The sequence below is a fragment of the Crinia signifera genome, chromosome 3, assembly GCF_055691185.1.
Source record: "Crinia signifera chromosome 3, ASM5569118v1, whole genome shotgun sequence".
Taxonomy (NCBI): domain Eukaryota; kingdom Metazoa; phylum Chordata; class Amphibia; order Anura; family Myobatrachidae; genus Crinia; species Crinia signifera.
Window position 1 is genome coordinate 291739633 of NC_139219.1, and position 19853 is coordinate 291759485.

A 19853-nucleotide genomic window follows, 5' to 3' on the forward strand; every position below is an offset into this window, starting at 1 on the left:
TATGTGGTGCAGAAAAAAAAAAATACTTTATACCAATAAAAAAAAAAAAAATGAAGGGGTTAAAAATAAAAAATTGAAGGGGTTAAAAAAAAAAAAAAAAGGTCCTGCGCCAAAAATTGAGCACAGATGTTGGTCAGTAACGTCTGTCACTGAACAGCGCTCAAAGGCAACAGGAATCTGATCAAAAAAAAAAAAAAATTGATCAACCCTGTGCCGAAAAAGCTGATCAGTGATGTACGTCACTGATCGGCGCACAGTGGCCACAGGACACCCACAAAATCAGTGTGTGTAAAAAAAAAATTAAAAAAAGACCCCACAGCACTCACAAAAAAAAAAAGGTGATCAGTGATGCGACACTGATTACCAGTGAGGGACAGCAGGTGCACAACCTTTGGTGCAACTGACAGTGCAACTGGCAGCAACTGACAGGTATATATATAAAAAAAAAAACCTCTGCGCCCCCAAAAAGTTGCTGATCAGCACAGATATACTGATCAGCACAAAAGGGGGGGTAGCAGACACAAAATATACACTCTCTATCACTCTCTGTCACTATCTCTCTCTATCTCTCTATCTCTCACTATCTCTCACTATCTATCACTCTAGGACACTGCAGCAGCAGCACTGACAGTTATATGTATAAAAAAAACTGCACCCCCAAAAAGGGGGGGTAGCAGACACAAAATATACACTCTCTATCACTCTCTGTCACTATCTCTCTCTATCTCTCTATCTCTCACTATCTATCACTATCTATCACTCTATGACACTGCAGCAGCAGCACTGACAGTTATATATATAAAATAAAACCCCTGCACCCCCAAAAAGGGGGGGTAGCAGACACAAATCTCTCTATCTCTCTACCTCTCACTATCTATCACTATCTATCACTATCTATCACTGTATGACACTGCAGCAGCAGCACTGACAGTTATATATATATAGAAAACCCCTGCACCCCCAAAAAGGGGGGGTAGCAGACACAAAATATAGCTCTCTCTGTCACTATCTCTCTATCTCTCTCTATCTCTCTCTATCTCTCTCTCTATCTCTCTATCTCTCTATCACACTGCAGCAGCAGCAGGAAGTCTCAGGAAGTCAGATCCAGGAAGCGTCCAGCACGCTACAAGCAGTGATAAGGTGATCAGGTAAGGTATTTGCAAGGATCAGGTAAGTATTAGCAAGGATCAGGTCGGTATTCACGGCAGGCAGGCACGGTGACCGTTCTGCACGCTATTCCAGACCGGAATGGCGTCTGCAGCGCAGTCACCGTCAGTTTAAATGTCGCGCCTTGGCTGTGATTGGTCCGTGGGTCCCACGGACCAATCACAGCCTTGGGGGCAGGTGGGGTGAGGGTGGGGTGAGGTGTCATCGTCACCGATGACCCCCTCATGCCCCCTGACGCCCGGCGGTGATTGACACCTGTGTTACCGAGCGTCTGATTCGCTGGTAACACAGGAAAACGCTGTGAATGGCTGTTCACACTGAACAGCCAATCACAGCGATCGCCGACGGGGGGGCGACATCGCAGCCCCCCCTGGGCATGCAGGGACATGTCTGCTGTCAGGGACAGCAGACATCGTCCCTCTGTCACTGCGTCTCGAGACGCAGTGACAGTTTAAACTCATGACGTACATTTATGCCATGTGTCGGGAAGTACCTCCCGGCCATGACGTAAATGTACGTCAAATGTCGGGAAGGGGTTAAATAAACATTTATAATGAAATCAAATTTTAGTAGCTAACGTGGACCAAGGACCAAATAGGGAAATGTAATTTTTTAGGCACAGCCATAAGTGCTTTGTTTAGACACATAAAAAAGCTAAACCCCACTGAAGTTCTGGCAGGACACAAAAAGTGACACTAGGGCAGCCAATCGGATCACGTTACACATTTATCCTCACCAGCATGGGAGACATGTCAGTGCTGGCAGCATGGGTGTTCCTATAGCAGCACCCATTAAAGTTGAATTCTCCTCAATTTGTGTTACTAGTTTGTAACTGTTCTTAGTTTGTCAGTCTTTGTAGAGCTTTGTTATACTGTATTCTGTGGCTGCATTATGCAGGAACTCCATATCAGTCAGCTTTAAAGGCATTATAACCTTATTGGGTTTTTATTTTGCCTGTGTATTTGTCTGTTTAATATTCACAGATGAAAGTATAAAATAGTGTTCATTCTAGCACCCGCCAACTTTGAAAACCCATGCAGTTCCTCTTCCCTGCCTGGGGTGTCGTCTGCTGTGGTGTTTCTAGCACAGGTCTGGTTTGCATATCAGTGCTGATATACAGACCACTCTGTGCTAGAAGCACTACAGCAGACAGCGACACCACAGGCAGGGAAGGGGAACTGCATGGGTTTTCAAAGTTGGCGGGTGCTAGAATGAACACCATAAACTATTCTAGTTATAGGACAAGTTTGCTTGTGAATTAAGTAGAGGTGCTGTTGTTTCTCTTACATTCAAAATGATCCTTTAAATTAACCCCATAGCCGCCTTGTCATTGATTTGCGCACATATAAACAGGGCGTGGCTTGTTTTGGTCCGACGCAGTGACGTCCCTTGTCCATCTGTGATCTGGCCGGGTTCTCACCTTGGTTCCTGTAGTGGTGGTGCGTTCGGTCTCCGGTCTGATGGTCCGCAGCTGAGCGACGGTCACCCTGATTCATCTTTCAGGTGTTTGGGCTGAGATCACGGTTGTTTTATTCGGCTGGCAAGCAGATTATATTTTACCTCCATGTATGTGAGCCTTGATACTTAGTAAATAATTGTGATTTTACTGCTCATTTGTGCATCTTTCTCTTTACTTTTGCAAGTACTTCTCCCTTTGGATTGTGGTACAACCCAAGAAAAAGACTGCACACATTGTGGGACTATTTCTGGACATGATCCTACACTTATGCTGCTTTCAGACCGCATAACTGGCTTTGACCCTGTATTTGAAAACGTTTCCAAAAACGGGTCTGCCAGATAAAACCCCTTTCACACCGCAGCTCTTAAACGGTATATTACCGTTTAAGTGCCGATTTTTTGACACTGGCAGACCCGTTTTTGGAAACTTTCCGAATACAGGGTCAAAGCCAGTGCAGCCTTCAGCCCTCCCCTCCGTGCAGCTCCCCCCCGCGCGCGTGTCGACGCTCCCCCCCGCGCGCGTGTCGACGCTCCCCCCCGCGCGCGTGTCGACGCTCCCCCCCGCGCGCGTGTCGACGCTCCCCCCCGCGCGCGTGTCGACGCTCCCCCCCGCGCGCGTGTCGACGCTCCCCCCCACGCGCGCGTGTCGACACTCCTCCCCCGCGCGTGTCGACGCCCCCCCCCCCCGTGTCGACCTACCCCCCCCCCCGTGTCGACCTACCCCCCGTGCAGCCGGTACCTCCGTTGTGGATCCCGGCACTGCAGTTGAGTATGGTCGGAAGCACTTATGAAAAAAAGTGTCTTTCAGAAAATGGCTGCCCCATAGGAAAACCTGTTTAAAAAAACTGTCTTTCGTATGGGGGCAGCCATTTTCCAAAAGTCATTGGCTGGGTCCTAAATACCGTTTCAGAGCCGATTTTAAACCTAAAATACCGGTTCTGACCCTGCATTTTAACCGGTTAGAAAAAACGATATTTTCTAACAGGTTAAGTGGTCCTGCACCTTTCAGACCGCACAGATTACCGTTTTAAAACGGTAAAAAAACGGCAATATACCGTTTACAAAGTGCGGTCTGAAAGGGGCATAAAGTGTCTTGCGCTGTGTATCTTCTTTCTTTTGAGACAGACAGACAGACACATCCTCATCTAGCCCATCAATCTCTATGTATTGTATTGCAGCTGAGAACAATAGGCCTTGGCTATCCATGGCCATCCTGAGATTGCTAGATGAGGAGGATGGCTTCATCTGTACATACATACACATATATACAACAGGGTTGCCGACTTGCAAAAAATCCTCTCCGGGAGAAGCCCGGAGAGGAATCTTTCATTACGCGTTTGGGGGGCGGGGCTTAACGGTGCCATCATTAAGCCCCACCCCCAATTACGGTAAATTTGTCATCTTAGCTCCGCCCCCTCCTCCGAGACCCCGATCGGGGGGGGGGTCAGTGGGGGTCCCCCTGATTCCGGGAGGGTTGCCAACCCTTCCGCTTCTGGGGGCCGGGAGGGGGGACCCGATTTTCGGGAGACTCCTGCAAATTCCGGGAGGGTCGGCAACCCTGATGTACAATTCCAGCAGGTCCGGCATTCAATATTTGAATGAATAAATACCTTGCTCCATGTAGGGCTGCCACCTCAGCAGGTCCGGCATTCAATATTTGAATGAATAAATACCTTGCTCCATGTAGGGCTGCCACCTCTATTAGATAGTTGTCATGTGAGTATAGCGTCACTCTGGGACTCCACTCAATTTAAATCAGTGAATTTAGTCTATGGCAGGGGTGGCCAAACCGGTCCTCAAGATCTACCAACGGTCCACGTTTTCCAGGTTACCTAGCTGGTGCACAGCTGTAGCCATTACTAACAGTCACATTTTAAAACATGCTGCATTCATTACTACTATAGATCCACAGGTTGCCTGGAAAACATGCACCATTGGTAGATCTTGAGGACAGGTTTGGCCATCCCCTGGTCTATGGCGTTTCGAGACAAAATGTCTCGTCTTCAGGGCATTAAACAAAACAGTGGTACTGCAAAATATATAATAAACCGACATACTCAGAACCTCTGTGAGTGTCCCTCCTCCGCCGGGATCGTGACCATCAACTTACGGTAATTGGCCGGACGTGACATCACTGGGTCACCATCAGACGGGGGAGCTGGCTGCAAAAAGTAAACAAATAGTGCATAAACTCAAAAAACATAAACACACGTTGATTAGTGTATGCTATACATGTATGGATCACAAGCTTACATGCATGAATTGTTATTCAATGTGCCAAACTTTTATATTCATACTTGTAAAAAAAAGTTGTGCAATATCTCTGCTTCATCACTAGATGGAGCTATTGTGCATAGAGACTTCTAATTTGAAGTGACCAATTTATCTGTACTATAATATTTGTACATACTGAAATGGTAAAGAAACTTTTTTTTTTGCAGAAAAGACTTTCGCAAAGCATTTTACTTGGTGAGCTCAGTTTAAACCCCCCCCAGCATCACTCACTCCTATTTAGTCCCACTAAGCCTGAGCTCCCTGCAAACAGCTCTGCACCTCCACTCCAGCAGCCTCTTCCCTTCATTACTGCTACTAAGGCCATGTGGTTGTTCATACCTATGCACACCTACGTGTGTCATTAACACCAAAACATTGAAATTCTTAAAAAAACAAAAACAGTAAAACCACACTTGAAATTGGTAAAGAAATATTTAAAGTAAAACAAAAAATGATTGTATATGTGTATGCTGTTGTGCTGCTGTGTATGCTCATGACCCACAGTGTCTCTCATGCCCCACCATGCCTCCCCCCTTCTTGTGTGTCCCTTTTAAATAAATTGTTTCCATTACCAATACCCAAACCGTTTTATTATGCTGGTTGTGTGCTGGGTTTCTGGAGCTTCGTCTACCATTGTGTGCAGTTTTATTGAACCTAGTATTTCTTTCCACACCAAAAAAAAAAAAAAAAGTTTCTTTACCACTTACTTTTTGGGCAGTTTAGCATCCAATGCAGCTTGGTGACTTAGCGTACATTAACTGTAAAAATCCAAGCATGAGTAGCTTGTGACAGTATGTAAATAGTTCATCAGGGTAGCTGGACATGATTGCACCTGAACTGAGCTCAATGTGTGAAATGCTTTGTGAGCGTCTCTTTTAGAAAAAGAGGTTCCTTTGCAGTGTGTATTGAAATGAGCCTTCCAATGTAAAACATCCACATGACATTAATAACAGAGCAGATTTCTATGTTACAGTATTTGTGGGAACCAAACCCTGAGGAAAGGACATGGTAATCTTTGGTGAACCCACTAAGCTAAGACAACCAATGAGGCAGGTGATTATCAGTGATATTCTATAGTGATGCTCAGTGAATTTTATTGGCTGCGGATGTCCCAGGAGGGAAGGGAAGGAGGGAGTGATTGGTACAGGAGTGAGAGCTAGAAGGAGGGAGAGAGGTATATGGGGTGAGTAGATGGGGGGGGTACAGAAGTGAGAAATGAACAAAGGAACGGAGACGTACAACTGGTGAGTGAGGGGATGGAGGAAGTGAGAGGTACAAGAGTGAGAGATGGAAGGAGGGAATTAAAAGTTCAGGGTTAAAGGGGGATATAGGCTAGGAGAGATGCGGGGTTTAAGTAAGGAATGGAGAAAGAAGAGGGCCAGGATTGACATTAATGAAAGGGGAAGTAAAACCGATAAAGCTCCTAAAGCTTCAGGGAATTTCCACTTCGACCACTGTGTGCGTGTGTGTGTCATACCCCTTTCACACTGACAAATATTTCCCAGGTTATTGCACATGAATGCGCTACAACCCGGGAAATTGGTCCGTGTGAAAGGGTCCTGAAAGAGTGTCTATTACCAACATGCCACATGTTAAATTTGTGTAATTATGTAATAGTTGGACCTTCCTGTGTGTGTTTCTCCATCATGGCCTGTTCATTACACTTGTATACATACACTGGGCCGATTTGTCCTAAGGACAAGTCGGACCAGTTTGCCCTTGAAAAGGCCCCCAGCCGCTCCCTGGGAGGCTCACATGCAATTTGGCACTTGATGTGCCATTTTTTTACATGCAATAAATCGCTTGTAATCCCAGGGAGCTGCTGCTGCGGCGGTGGGGGCAGGCAGCGGGGTCCGGCCAGCTGCTGGTAGTTGCTCCAGCGGTCCTGCTCCTGGCCTCAAGTAGCGGGGAGATGCGGTGGTGGGTAGAGGTGTGCAGCTGCTGCACTGCAGTCGGGCAGTACAGCGCACCCCTGTCCCTCCCGAACTCCAGGCCGCAGTAAGCTCTGCCCATCGTGGCTCGATCAGTCCTGTCCCTGCCGCTGTGCCGCAGTCGTGCGGAAAGCATGCCTCCCAGACTCTATGTCATGGTGCAATGAGTAGGCTGCAAATGCAGACCTTCAGATCACAGCTCCGGCCTCCCGGGGACACTGTGGTGGTAAGTCCTGACAAACTGTGTACTGGTAGTCTCCATTACCAAGTAAGGAGCCAAAAACCGTATCTCAGCAGTGACCCGTCTTCCCAGTTAGCCCGTCAGGCCATGCCCCCTGACAATTTTTCCCTAGTAGTGCTTTTAGCAAAAAAAATAAAAATGTTTTCACAGTCTGGAAACTATCGTTTTCTGAATATTTTGGATAAGGGGTACTCAACCTGTACTGGGTTTGTTTATTTATTCAGTCAGAACCAACATATACAGTATTGGGCCAGATGAAGTAAGCGTGAAAAGTGATAAAATGGATAGGGATAACCAGCCAATCATCAACTACCTGCAATGCACAGGCTGTGTTTGAAAAATGACAGGTAGGAGTTGATTGGCTGGAGGTTTATTACTCTCCATTTTATCACTCTTCAAGGCTTAGTACATTTCGCCCATTCTACCTTTTTATACATCACCATTTAAATTGAATTCAGTTCAGCAGAAAAGCTGTAACTGTCCAGCAGAGGGAGCTAGAGGCCCATCTGATAACCTGACTGCCCTGGCCTGTACCAGAACACGGGGGAGTGTGTTTCCAAACACTTTTCCAACATCCATTTACACCTGCCGTGAATGTAGCTATCAGAATTCAGCTCTGAATCTTGGATTGTAGCCAGTTATTTCAGGAGTTCGAAATGCTGACTTATCCATGACATCTTGCAACACATGACCCGCATAGAAATAGATATAGTATAATACATATTGGTCTGTATCACAGTGATGGGTAACTTTTTTTTTTTTTTTTTTTAATATATGAATAAAAATAATAATCAAATTTAATCCTTTAGAACAGTGGTGCCCAACCTATTTTTTTCCTTTACCCCTTGATTAGGCTTTCATTTATGAGTACCCCCTTCTCTCTTAGAACCCCATCCACCCATCCTGCCACACAAAAAAAGTTTGCGTGGAGGAGTAGTGTGCGGTCAGGAATTGGGTCTCTCTGTGTCGCTGTAAACCAGGGGTAGCCGAAACGGTCCTCGAGATCTACCAACGGTCCATATTTACTCACTGTCACATTTTCAAACCTGCTGCATTCCTTCCTACTATAGATCCACAGGTTGCCTTACATACATTAGCTGTTGGTAGATCTTGAGGACAGGTTTGGCCACCCCTGCTGCAAACGGTCTTTGGGGAATAACGCCTGTAGGATTAATGGCACTGCTTCCTCCACCCGGGTCAGCGTGGAGCAGATGATCACTGCTTTCTGAGGGCAGTGTGGGTAGCTCCCAGTGGATTGCTGGTCGCACAAAAACACCCAGAGACACTGACGCTGCAGACAGAACCGGAAATGAAGCAACGTGTTTCATCTACACGGCAACATGAGACTTCTTCCACCATCGGGAGACTGATTCTTCTTCCGCCATTACCGATATTATTTTCAAGTACCCCCAACTGGTCCACAGCGTAACCCCAGGGTTAGAATGTAAGCGAACAGCCTTTCTTAGACTGTTTTTTACTACTTGCTCCTTTCTACTCCCTCCCCATCACTCGCCCTTTCCACCTCGCTGGTTTCCTTTGGCGAGGTGGAAACAGCGAGTGTGGCTATTAAACCCGTGGGGCTCACCACAAAATGCAAACCTCGCCATTTAAGGGGATCCTTGCCGTTCTCTCATGGCCAAGATTCTGGCCAAACCTTGTATGTAGCGAGGGGGTATTACGGCGAGCCATCCTCGCCTAAAATAAGCCATCCTTGCCGCTGCATTGAATACCACCCTTCAACGTGAGACACCAATGAGACTACCTATTATTACAGGGAGAATTACATTATTTCTGTAAAAGAAATAAAGAAAATAAACTCCCTGCCCATAAAAAAACAGCTTTGACCGGTCCACTAGTGTGACTACCCATTGCAAATGCATGTAACTTTCATGTGTAAGCTAGAATTTTTATTTGTATCGGGAAGGTCATTGAAGGTCACTCCATTGACCTCAGTGAATGAAATGGAGCAATTGAAATAAAACCTCTCCAAACGTATTAATCTGGCTTGCATAGTTTCATTCATTATCCTTTAAAATAGCCGAGGCATATATATATACAAAAATGTCTTCTTAATCAATGAGTTGTAATTTAATAGCTGACCACCCCCCATCTCTTATAAAGGGGATTATGAATAGCTAGTGATGTCATATGATAAAACTGCTATCGCCTGGCCTATAAATACACATACAGCTGGTATTGCCGCCCCTCCTCCCCCGGTAATAATCTCCACACCTGTCCACTAATGACCTCACACGAAACTTCCCCATTCCCCAGACCATTAACCACCCACACTGTAACATATTTATGGACTCCTGCTTTCATTAATTTTATTCTCTGCGCCTTTATACCAAATGTCACACTTGGGGCTTTCAAGATTGTATACTGTAAGCCACTGGAAGGCACACGGAGGCTCCCGAGACTGTGACGAGAGTCCCTCCACTCTAAAATCACCGCATTTTCTCAGATGAAGGTCTCATCCTGGCTCTTATTACATGAAATATGTTTTTTTTCTAAAATTACATGTTATGGGTGTAATTTAGCATTGGATATACAAGTGTTTTATCTGTATACTATGGTAGTATTTTGAGTTGCCTTTGGGGTAAGGTTGCTGGCTTGAAATCCATTGTATCGATACACTATATGGACAAATGTTTTTGGAAGCCTGACTGTTACACCAGCCGGGACTATGAGGATATTTTAATCAAGGGAAACCAATTATTTTAATAATTGGTTTCCCTTTGCAGCTATTACGGCTTCCACATTCTTGGAAGGCTTTCCACATGATTTTGGAGTTTTTCTGTGGGAGTATGTGCCCATATTGGCGGAGAACGCCTGGCTGGCAATCTCCATTCCAGTTCATCCCAAAGGTGCTCAATGAGGTTGAGGTCAGGGCTCTGTTTGGGCCTGTTCTTTCACACTGATCTCATGTATTTATAGTCTTTGCTTTGTGCACTGGGGCATGTTGGAATAAAAAAGGGCCTTCCCCAAACCGATGCCACAAAGTTGGAAGTTTAGCATTGTTCAAATGACTTGGTATGCTGAAGCATTAACATTGCCATTCACTGGAGATTAGGGGCCTAGCCTAAACCCTCCAATAAACCTCAAAGTTGGCATAGTGCAATCAGGCAGGTAACGTTCTCCCAGCATCTGCTGAACCCAGACTTGCCCATATGACTGCCAAACGGAGACGTGTGATTCGTCTCTCCATGTTTCCATTATTCCACAGTCCAGTGTCTGTGTGCTTTACTCCACTCCATCCGGCACTTGGTGATGTGAGGCTTGGATGCAGGAAACCCATTCCATTAAGCTCCTGTCGCACAGTTCTTCAATGACCCATTTTTGTATCACAAATGTTTGCAAGTGGAGACTGCATAGCTAGATGCTTGATTTTATACACGTGTGGCAACGGGTCTGATTGAAACACCTGATTTAAATAGGGCGGGAGGGCAGGCAGCTGACATCACCGGGGGCAGAGCAACCTTACATATGCATGCACCTTCCACATCTTTTGATGGTCGGCGACCATCGAAAGATGTGGGAGGGTCCCACATCCATTTGCATGCTGTGCGAAGGAATGCGCCTCGCAAATGGTGGGCCAGTGTACCTTGCGAATCAACCAGAATAACCCCCTAGGTGTAATGAAGCATTTCACACGGAATAAAGTGCTAACCAACAATTCACTTGTATGTGGTTGATGGGTCAATAGGTCAACCACTATTGGTCAACAGGTCATAGGTCGACACTTTAAAAAGGTTGACATGGGTTAGGTGGACATGGTCAAACGGTCAACACAAGCAATAGGTCGACGTGAAAGAGAAAAAGTCAACTTGAGTTTTTCATGTTTCTTTTTTTCCCCCCAGAACAGGTGTTTATTTATATTTCTGGTACTTGTTTCCTAGAACGTCGCCCACGATATTGATCTTAGGCATCGCAAGGAAGAAAATCGTGTCCATCGCATGCGGCCAAAAAATTGCATGCGATGCGACCGACGCGATTACCGCGATTTTACATAGGGAACAATGTTAAATGGCCCGCAGACCCCATATATCCACCCTGAAGTGTGAAATGGCCCCCCCAATTGTTAACGCCACCCCACGATCAACGTCAACTCGAAGCGTGGCGAGCCCGCGAGGGGCAGCGGTACGCGTCCTCCGACCTTTTCATACCCCCACTATCCACGTCGATATGGAGTTGAGAATAGAAAGTGTGGCGAGCCACCAAACCCGAAGCGTGGCGAGGGGACGCTGATTCCTTCAGAGCTATACGCATCCCCTCGTGGGCTTCACAGGTATCCGCGTCACTTCGTGGGGCTCGCCACGCTCGCCACGCTTCGGGCTCGCTGCGCTCGCCACACTTTCTATTCTCAACTCCATGCCGACATGGATAGTAGGGGTATGAAAAGGTCGGAGGACGCGTACTGCTGCCCCTCACGGGCTCGCTGCACTCGCCACGCTTCGGGTTGACGTTGATCGTGGGGTGGTGTTAACAATTGGGGGGGCCATTTCACACTTCAGGGTGGCTATTTGGGGTATGTGGGCCATTTAACATTGTTCCCTATGTGAAATTGGGTCAATTGGGCCATTTAACATTGTTCCCTATGTAAAATCGGTAATCGCGTCGGTCGCATCGCATGCGATTTTTTTGGCCACATGCGATGCGACCGCCGCAATTTACATTTTACCGTGCATTTCTATGTAAAATCGCCATTCTACGAAACAAGTACCATATTTCTCTATGCACGTGGACAAAGGGGTAGACTATAAGGCACAGTGCATACGTAATTAGAGATAGACATCAAAAACCTGTGAAAAACATATGTCGACCTAGTGCTTGTTTTGACCTTTTGTCCCTGTCGAACAAAGCCATGTCGACCTATGGCCGGTCGAACCTATGACCTATACCCCAATTCACCCAGCCGGGTTCATCTTGAGGAATGGAAGTCGGCCATCGGTCATTTCAGTGCACTTGGCTTAACCCTGCGGAAACTTTGCTTTAAGGCACAAAAACTTTTATGATGTGCAGAGAAAGTGTATGACCTTGGGAAATGAGCTGTTCCTTCACTCCATGATAAGGCTCTTTAATGTGACACATAGCATTGCAGTGGTAGATCATCTTCACTAGTGGGAACGCTGCATACCCATCCTGGGTCACATAGGGGACACTTCACAAATGAGTCCTGCTTTTACATATGGTCCTTCAAGTCCTAGTGAAAGGGTTACTTCCCTGCCAAAGTAACCACAAAAGAGGGGGGGGGGAGATAAAGTTACTATGAGGATGTCGTATATGGTCTTAATGTCAATATGCAGCATTTGACATGTTTTAGTGTTCACTCTAGGATCTTTTTAGGGCAGGGCGCTGACCACCTCACAGGGCACTTTTTATTTTTTTTCAATCGGGAGGGCACATTTTATATTATAAATTTTAGAAACAAAAAAAAAAAATTGCACACTGCACTAGACTTACGCCCATTAAACATTGTCATACTCTGCTATGCCCATTACACATTCTGTAATGACAATTACACATTATGGCACACATTGTGATGCCTCTTTCACATTATACCACACACCATTAGGCCCATTACAAATGATGGTATACACCGTAATACCCATTACACATTATGGTACACACCGAAAGTTATCAGAGACATGTCAATGCAGTAGGGGGCAGCGTAAGGGCGCACAGTGCCACACACAAAAAGGGCATGGTGCATTTTGAGGTTTTAAAAATGGGCAGGGTGCAGCACCCTGCAAAAGAAGCTTAGAGAGAACACTGTTTAGCATGTTGACATAATGTTATTTAGCATGACGACAAAACAGTCATATTGGTGCAGCTGCTTCACTTATGGACTCCGACGCAAAGTTTTGGCAGAGTCCTTTGTGGTGCGTACACTATCCATAACTCTCACCTCCCACAGCCTAACCCCAACGTTGGCATTGTCCACATTTCAGATGCCAATTTTGTGAACATGTCAACATTTAGTAGAAGTCAACATACATTAACTGTCGACATTATGACTGTCGATAGAAAATTGCATCCCCTTCTCCTTGTGGCAATGTATTTGCATTGGATGCTGTTCATTTGGGTCTCCAACTGAAAGTACTGTAGGTCCTAAGCAGGCAGCTGGTTTATTTGAAAACCAGAAGCATATGAGACTCAGTGTTTAGCCATCTGGCAGTCACATTGGTCACTGTGTGTTGGGAATGTAGCCTCTTCCTTTGCAGAACAAAAGTGGCCCCATTGCCATGTCTTATCTGTTGGGTGACAGTCAGCAGTGGTGCCAAGAGACTAATTACTCAGGTCTGACGGAGGTGCCCCTGTTACCTGGCAGTAACTGCTCTTCTCAACCCAACAGCTGTGTGCTAGGTTGCAGTGTGACCAGGAAAGGGAATAAAATTCAATAAAAATTGTACTTTTAACAAAGGGTGCATGGCCACGCCTCCCATGATTAAGCCATGCCCCTGAAAAGTACCTGGGCCTTGTCTGCTCTCTACTGCCCTGTCATTTGCTAACTGTGAGAGTGGTTCAGATGTGACTCACTGTCCTGATTCCTTCTGTGTCTAAAATGTAGTGTCCCCCTTGTACTATATGATGGGTGCTGTGTTACATGAGTCCTGTGCTCCTGAGAATGCCTCTAGCTATGCCTGCATTGTGCCGCTTTGTACTTGGGGAGCCCTGCTACCCTCCCGTTACAGCTTCCTGGGCCTGAGAGCAGTGCTCAGAATTTCATTAATGGAAAACGGAAACTTCTTCAAAGCTCCAGCAAGGACAAGACTGGCAAAGTGACAGGTGCGGACTATATTTAGGGGGCTTAGATTTTTGAGCTACTCAGCACAGAATTCTTAATGCTGTCCAGAACATTTGCATGATCACCGTTGCCCACAGGCCGCCTGTTTGAAACACATTCTCTGAAAAAGGAATAGATAAGTCTGTATTTGTTTTTGTTTTTTTAGATTGCGTCTGGCTTGGAAGATCAGACATTTTCAGGATAGGCCTATATGAAAATAATGACAAAAAAATTGGTCCCCTGGTGACAAAAAATATATACAGTATGCATGACCAGGGGACATGCTCTAGTATAAATGTGTGGCCAGGACACATGCTCTCATTTATGAAGAGGGTGGATTGGGTTTCCCAATCCGCCCCTGACATTAAGTGAAAGTATCTATAATGTCCAGGTCTGTGTTATTACATCTTGCCGTTCAGGTACTATTAATAGATTCATACTTTAGAAGCTACAAAGGTCTGCGGGGCGGGTATGGATCATTGGGCCTGCTAAAGATGGTCCACAGTCATTAGGTCGACACCACTGCGTCAACATACTGCAAGGTCGACAGGGGTCTAGGTCGACATGTGACAAGGTTGACACAATCATTAGGTCGACATAGTCTAGGTCAACATGTGGGGTTTTCACTGGTTTTTAACCCGAATGTCAACATAGTAGACATGGACACAGGAATAAGTGCACAGTGTCCCCTCGCCTGGCTCACTGCCCTCGTTATGCTTCTCGGCACACTATTTTATTCTCCCACCACACCCTAGTGGATGGTAGGGAATGAAATACGGCCTGTCGGCACATGTTGGCTCAAAAAAACAGTGAAAAACCCCATGTCGACCTTTTGACTGTCAACCTAGACCATGTCGACCTAATGCTCGTGGCGACCTAATGACTGTCGACCAACCGACCGTATCCCTGCGGGGCAGTTGTAAAGTACAAGCTGTGAAGGCAGACTGAAAGCCTAAGAGATGTAAGACTGTAGCATTATGTCATGGGTAGGGGTCATTGGCTCGATCCATAATAGTCCTCCTGGCTTAGGTCGACACATGAAATAGGTTGACGTGGCTAAGGTCGACAGGGTTGGAAGGCCGACGCAAGCATTAGGTCGACAGTCAAAAGGTCAACATGAGTTTTCAGGTGTGTGGTTTTTTTTTTTTTTTTGGTCCTGAATGTCAACATGGTCGACATGGACACCATCAACGTGTACTGCGTCCACTCACATGGCTTGCTGTGCTCGGCACACTATTCTATTCTACCTCCAGTGGACCACCTGTCGGCTAAAAAAAAACACAAAAAAATTATGTCGACCTTTTGATTGTCAATCTAGCCATTGTCGACCTAATGATTGTGTCAACCTATTTCATGTGTCAACCTAACATGTGCCGGCCTAACAACCAGAAACCTATGTCATACGTAATACCATTAATGCATGCTATTGGATGGAATACATTTTTTGGGGGGGCGGGGGGAGGGAATTCTTTTACTATATCTGCTGTAGTATTTGTTACCTAGTTTATAAGTAATTTCCTTTTATTATTATTCTATAATACAATCAGCCAGATGCACTAAGCTTCAAAAGTGATAAAATAGAGAGTGATAAACATCCAGCCAATCAGCTCCTGCCTGACCTTTTTCAAACACAGTCTGTGACATGACAGGTAGGAGCTGATTGGCTGGCCAGTGGCGTAACTATGAATTGGGCGCCCCCCGCCTTACCTGTCTTGCTGGTCCCGTCCCGGCTCCCTTGCTGGCTTCATTCTTCTGCTAGTGAGACCGACCAACACAAAATGTCCGCCCCCATACAGCAGACAGTTTCAGAGAACTGTCTGCTATATGGGGCGGACATTTTATTGTGGTCAGTCTCACTAGCAGAAGAATGAAGCCAGCAAGGGAGCCGGGACGGGACCAGTGAAGTCAGGTAAGGCGGCGGATTGGCGGGCGGCAGATGGGCGGACGGGAGGGGGCTAACTATAGCACCACAGCCCCCCGGCGCCCACACATGCACAGCGCCCCCCCCCCCCCCCGCTGCCGCGGGGGCTGCGGTGCTATAGTTACGCCTCTGTGGCTGGCTGTTTATCACTCTCCATTTTATCACTTTTGAAGCTTAGAGAATCTGGCCCAAAGTCTGAGAAGATCATGGGTCGACCGTGTCTAAGTCAACAGTCAAAAGGTCGACCACTACTGGTTGATAGGCAGGAGGTCGACATGTGAAAAGGTCGATAGTTCTTCAATTTTTTTTTCTTTGACACAAAACATGATGCCCGAATGCATGTCTACCGTTTTCGTGTGTTGACCTTCATGCCTGTCGACAAGATGGAATAGTGGTCTCCCTGTTGACTGTCGACCTAGACACTCTTAACTAGTGTGACAGGCTTTGCACAAATGCACTGTGTGAATTGATGGCAGTCACAACCGCTTGTCTGAGGGATAATGTACCAACCTATCTGCGTCTCATACCCCTTTCAGAGGTACTGCTCTAAGCCAGCTTGCCCTGGCAAATTCCCTAGTCCAAATACTTAGGGGGATCCAACCCTGCCTGTAAGAGCCTACATGGTGAGATGAAGGGGTGGAGTCTGGAATGGGAAGTACTGTATATATGGCAGGTGTCTTGACGAGGGCTTGTAAGCTTCAGTAGTAAGGAGTCTTAAGGGCACATTTCTAAAGCTAAGATGTCCTGATGAAATGCGGGAGTGAGTTCCTGAGGAGGGGGTTCAATAGGCAACATGAGAGGAAGTTACCATGGTGGAGGCAAGGTGGTGGCCAGAGGAGAAGCAGATGGAGCAGGAGGGGGCGTGGGCAGAGATGAAGTTGGAGGTTGGGGTCATTGGTTTAGGACTTTATTTGCGAGTTGTAGAGATAAATGCATGTTGTAGAGATGTGGTAGGGCAGTAATACTCTAAAGGGGAATTCAGTTAGATGCATAGGTAGCGAATCAGACATTGCGTACATATTTTAACGCTGGCAAAGGTAGCTTGATTCACCCCATTTGCCTTACTGTCTGGATGCTGGCTGAATGTGGGTCAGCAAGCGTGGGCAGCGAGCACTCTTAGGCCCCCTAATCTGCCCTGGGATTTTATGATAGCACAATGTATTGTACTTTCATGCTGTGTGTATTCCGTTTAGTCACTTAGTCTACCTACATTGCATACATGCTTACTGAACTCTCTGGTACTTTTTTCCCCTGGTAGGACTAACATCTGAAATCACTGAAGCTCATATAGTAAACACAACTAAGGGAGACTCTCTTAATTTTGAGTACATTGCTCCGGAGTGTCTAAGTTTAGTAACAGCCGGCGGCCTCTGGGTGCTTCCTTTCCCAGAATCCTTCCTCTGGGCTCCCTCTCCCCCACTGCCCCCACCATCCCAGGACAGCACTGGCTGTCTGTCACACAGCAAAACCATACCGAGGTCATGTTTCTCAGCTGCTCAGTGTTGGAAGACTTCAGTAAAAGATAGTTTTGTTGTTGCTGGGAATTTGGTTTTGTCAGGACAAGGCAAAACGCTGGTCTCTATTTTCTCTGTACAATGCTGGCACCTTGGAGCCGAGCGCTGGCCTTAGAGATTCGGACAGTCTCCATGCTGCAGGGAGTTTAAGCAAAGGAGAGCATCCAAATTCCTCAAACGCTTGGTCCCTACTTCTTTTAAAGCACCCAAATTCCAAACTTCAGACACAGTTCTTGCGAGCTGGTCCTCCAAGATGATGATCAAGGAGGCGTCGCTGAGAAGGGACCCCGACTTAAGGGGGGAATTGGCCTTTCTGGCAAGGGGCTGTGACTTTGTGCTTCCATCCAGATTTAAAAAGAGGATCAAGTTATTTCAGCAAGCTCAGGTTTGGAAGTTACTTTCTTTGAGCGGGCTAAGAGACTATAGCTATTGGAGCAGTGGGTTTGGACTGTTAATTGGGTGGGTGGGGGGTGTTTTAGCTCCTATTCTCATTCAAAATTGTTCGAATTGATTGCAATTAATGTGTTAGGGAAAAAGTGCATTGTTGAGCCTCAGTTTGTGAAAGGAAATAAAAGGAAACTTGTTATAATTAGATATCAGAGCCCGTACATTGTTTACGAGAACGTTGCACCACATGGGTGAGAAGCACAGCTCAATAGTATAGGCTTAAGGAGAGGTAACAAATTGGTAATGAGCTAATGAGAAGTTATAGGCTGGAATGTTTACATTGTGGGAGGAGCTGGGAACGGCACATACGGAACGGGAGATTTTATAGGCAACGTGATTGGAGAAGTTGGGCGCGCAGGGCAGAGACAGCTGTGATGGCCTGTGCTGCCTCTGCATGATGTAATAATGAAGGAAATCGCATTATACTGTATAGCAAATCGGTCTGTATCTTATATACTAGAACTGTCCAGGTCCTTGGTATAACTCAGACCAGGTTTTCATTAGAAACAGGTTCATTGTTTTCCTGTATATTCACAGAATTCTGTATACTTTGGTTCTGACCATGGAATCCCGATGTTCACCAAATAGATCTGTTGTGTTTGTACCAGTTACAAAGGTGAAATGGGTAATGAGGGAAGTTACACAGCTCATACTTTCGTTAAGAAGATTATGGTTTATCATTATTTCGAATGGTGCTTCTGCAGCAAAGGTCCTTTCAGCTTCTCCTGGTGAGAAGTCTGAGCTGTACCACATGTTCCGTGGTAAAAATAGGTTCCCAAGATTAAAGTTGATGTTGCTTAAGTTGCAGTTTACAGGGAGATGAAGCATTGGGCAGAATTGCTGTATTCTTATTGTGTCACAGGCAGGCATTCTGGACACTGCTGAAATAGATAATGTAATACAGTAACTTGTGGAATCCGGACGAGTTCTCATTGCTGCTATACCAGTAGGCCTGCTACAGTAGACATTTAAAAATGGTAGATTAAAAGATAAACATGGTATATTGCTATAGAATGGGACTATAGGGGCAAATGAGAACATAGGCATTGGAAGTGTTTATGTTCTCTGATTGTCAGACTAATATATGGGGCGTTCCAATTACTAATCATGTACACCACGTGCTGTTCAGCAATGACCCATACTGTCCTTCCACGTGGCAGATTTTGTCTTGCACCCCAAATAGATCTGCAGGACAACTTGCAATCACTGACCTGTACTGTCATTGTATGGTGTGAGCAACCAGGCCTTGCCGCACATCAGCAGTAATTGAATCACTCCCATGTGGCAAGGGATTCAGTACTGCCTTAAAGCATTCCGTTTTCTGTCATCAGCCAATGTCTCATCTCTCACTGGGGCCATAAATCCCTATGTGGATTGACATGAACGTTGGTTCCGCCCACAAAATGGCTGACCCCACGGGGCACAGGCCACAGGTACACCTTAGAGGTGTAGGTGGTCATGATGTCTGAATATAATAAATTGAGTTACATTTGAAAACCTTCCATAGCTGCAAGTGGGAATGTTGACAAATTATGTGATTTTGTTCGCCTATAGATGTTGGTTACGTATGTTAGTAGGGGACGCTGGTGCTAAATGTATACATTGGGGCTGGTCACAGCTGGTCAGGGTGCTTGCATGCTATATATTTTAGGAATGTGCCCCCAGATGCCATCGACTCTATTTATAGTGGCTACTGAATAGTGTCTTTAAAGAACATCACTTTCACAGTAGGGTCTGTGCCAAGTTACAGATCAAGCACAGGCTTGTTCCTTTAGGGGCTTACACATGGGGTGCGAGCTGCTTAGAAATGGAGCACTGATCGCTCCGTGTGGTCGCGTCGCCATTGCCCACAGGGAAAGATGGTGCTTGGAATCTCTTTCCTGCCAGATCGTGGGGCTTTGCCTATAGACAATAGGCAAAGCCCTGCTCTGCACACATCGTGGTGAGCATCACGGGTGTACTGCAATGTGTGTGGAGTGACTGTGCTTAAGCCCGTTGCTCAGCCTCCCTGCACCTGTTGCACCATATGTGAAGGGCTTTAGCTTGGCGGCTGATTTTTCTCCTTTGTCTATCTTACAAGTGGAAATGTAGCTTCCATTATAGACTCCTCCCC

General features: G+C 46.1%; 1 protein-coding gene across 5 annotated transcripts in view; it reads left to right on the forward strand.

The window, feature by feature from the left end:
- Positions 1-19853, forward strand: part of PPP2R3A (protein phosphatase 2 regulatory subunit B''alpha) — a 194274-nt gene that overhangs the window by 153867 nt on the left and 20554 nt on the right. The window contains exon 1 of one of the 5 annotated variants that reach the window (XM_083178447.1): positions 17312-17678. The exons of the other annotated variants lie outside the window; for them this stretch is intronic. Within the exon in view, the coding sequence (XP_083034573.1) occupies positions 17547-17678 (132 nt within the window). The 5' untranslated portion in view covers positions 17312-17546. Of the gene's footprint in view, positions 1-17311; positions 17679-19853 lie in introns of those variants that run through there. 5 annotated transcript variants of the gene reach the window in all.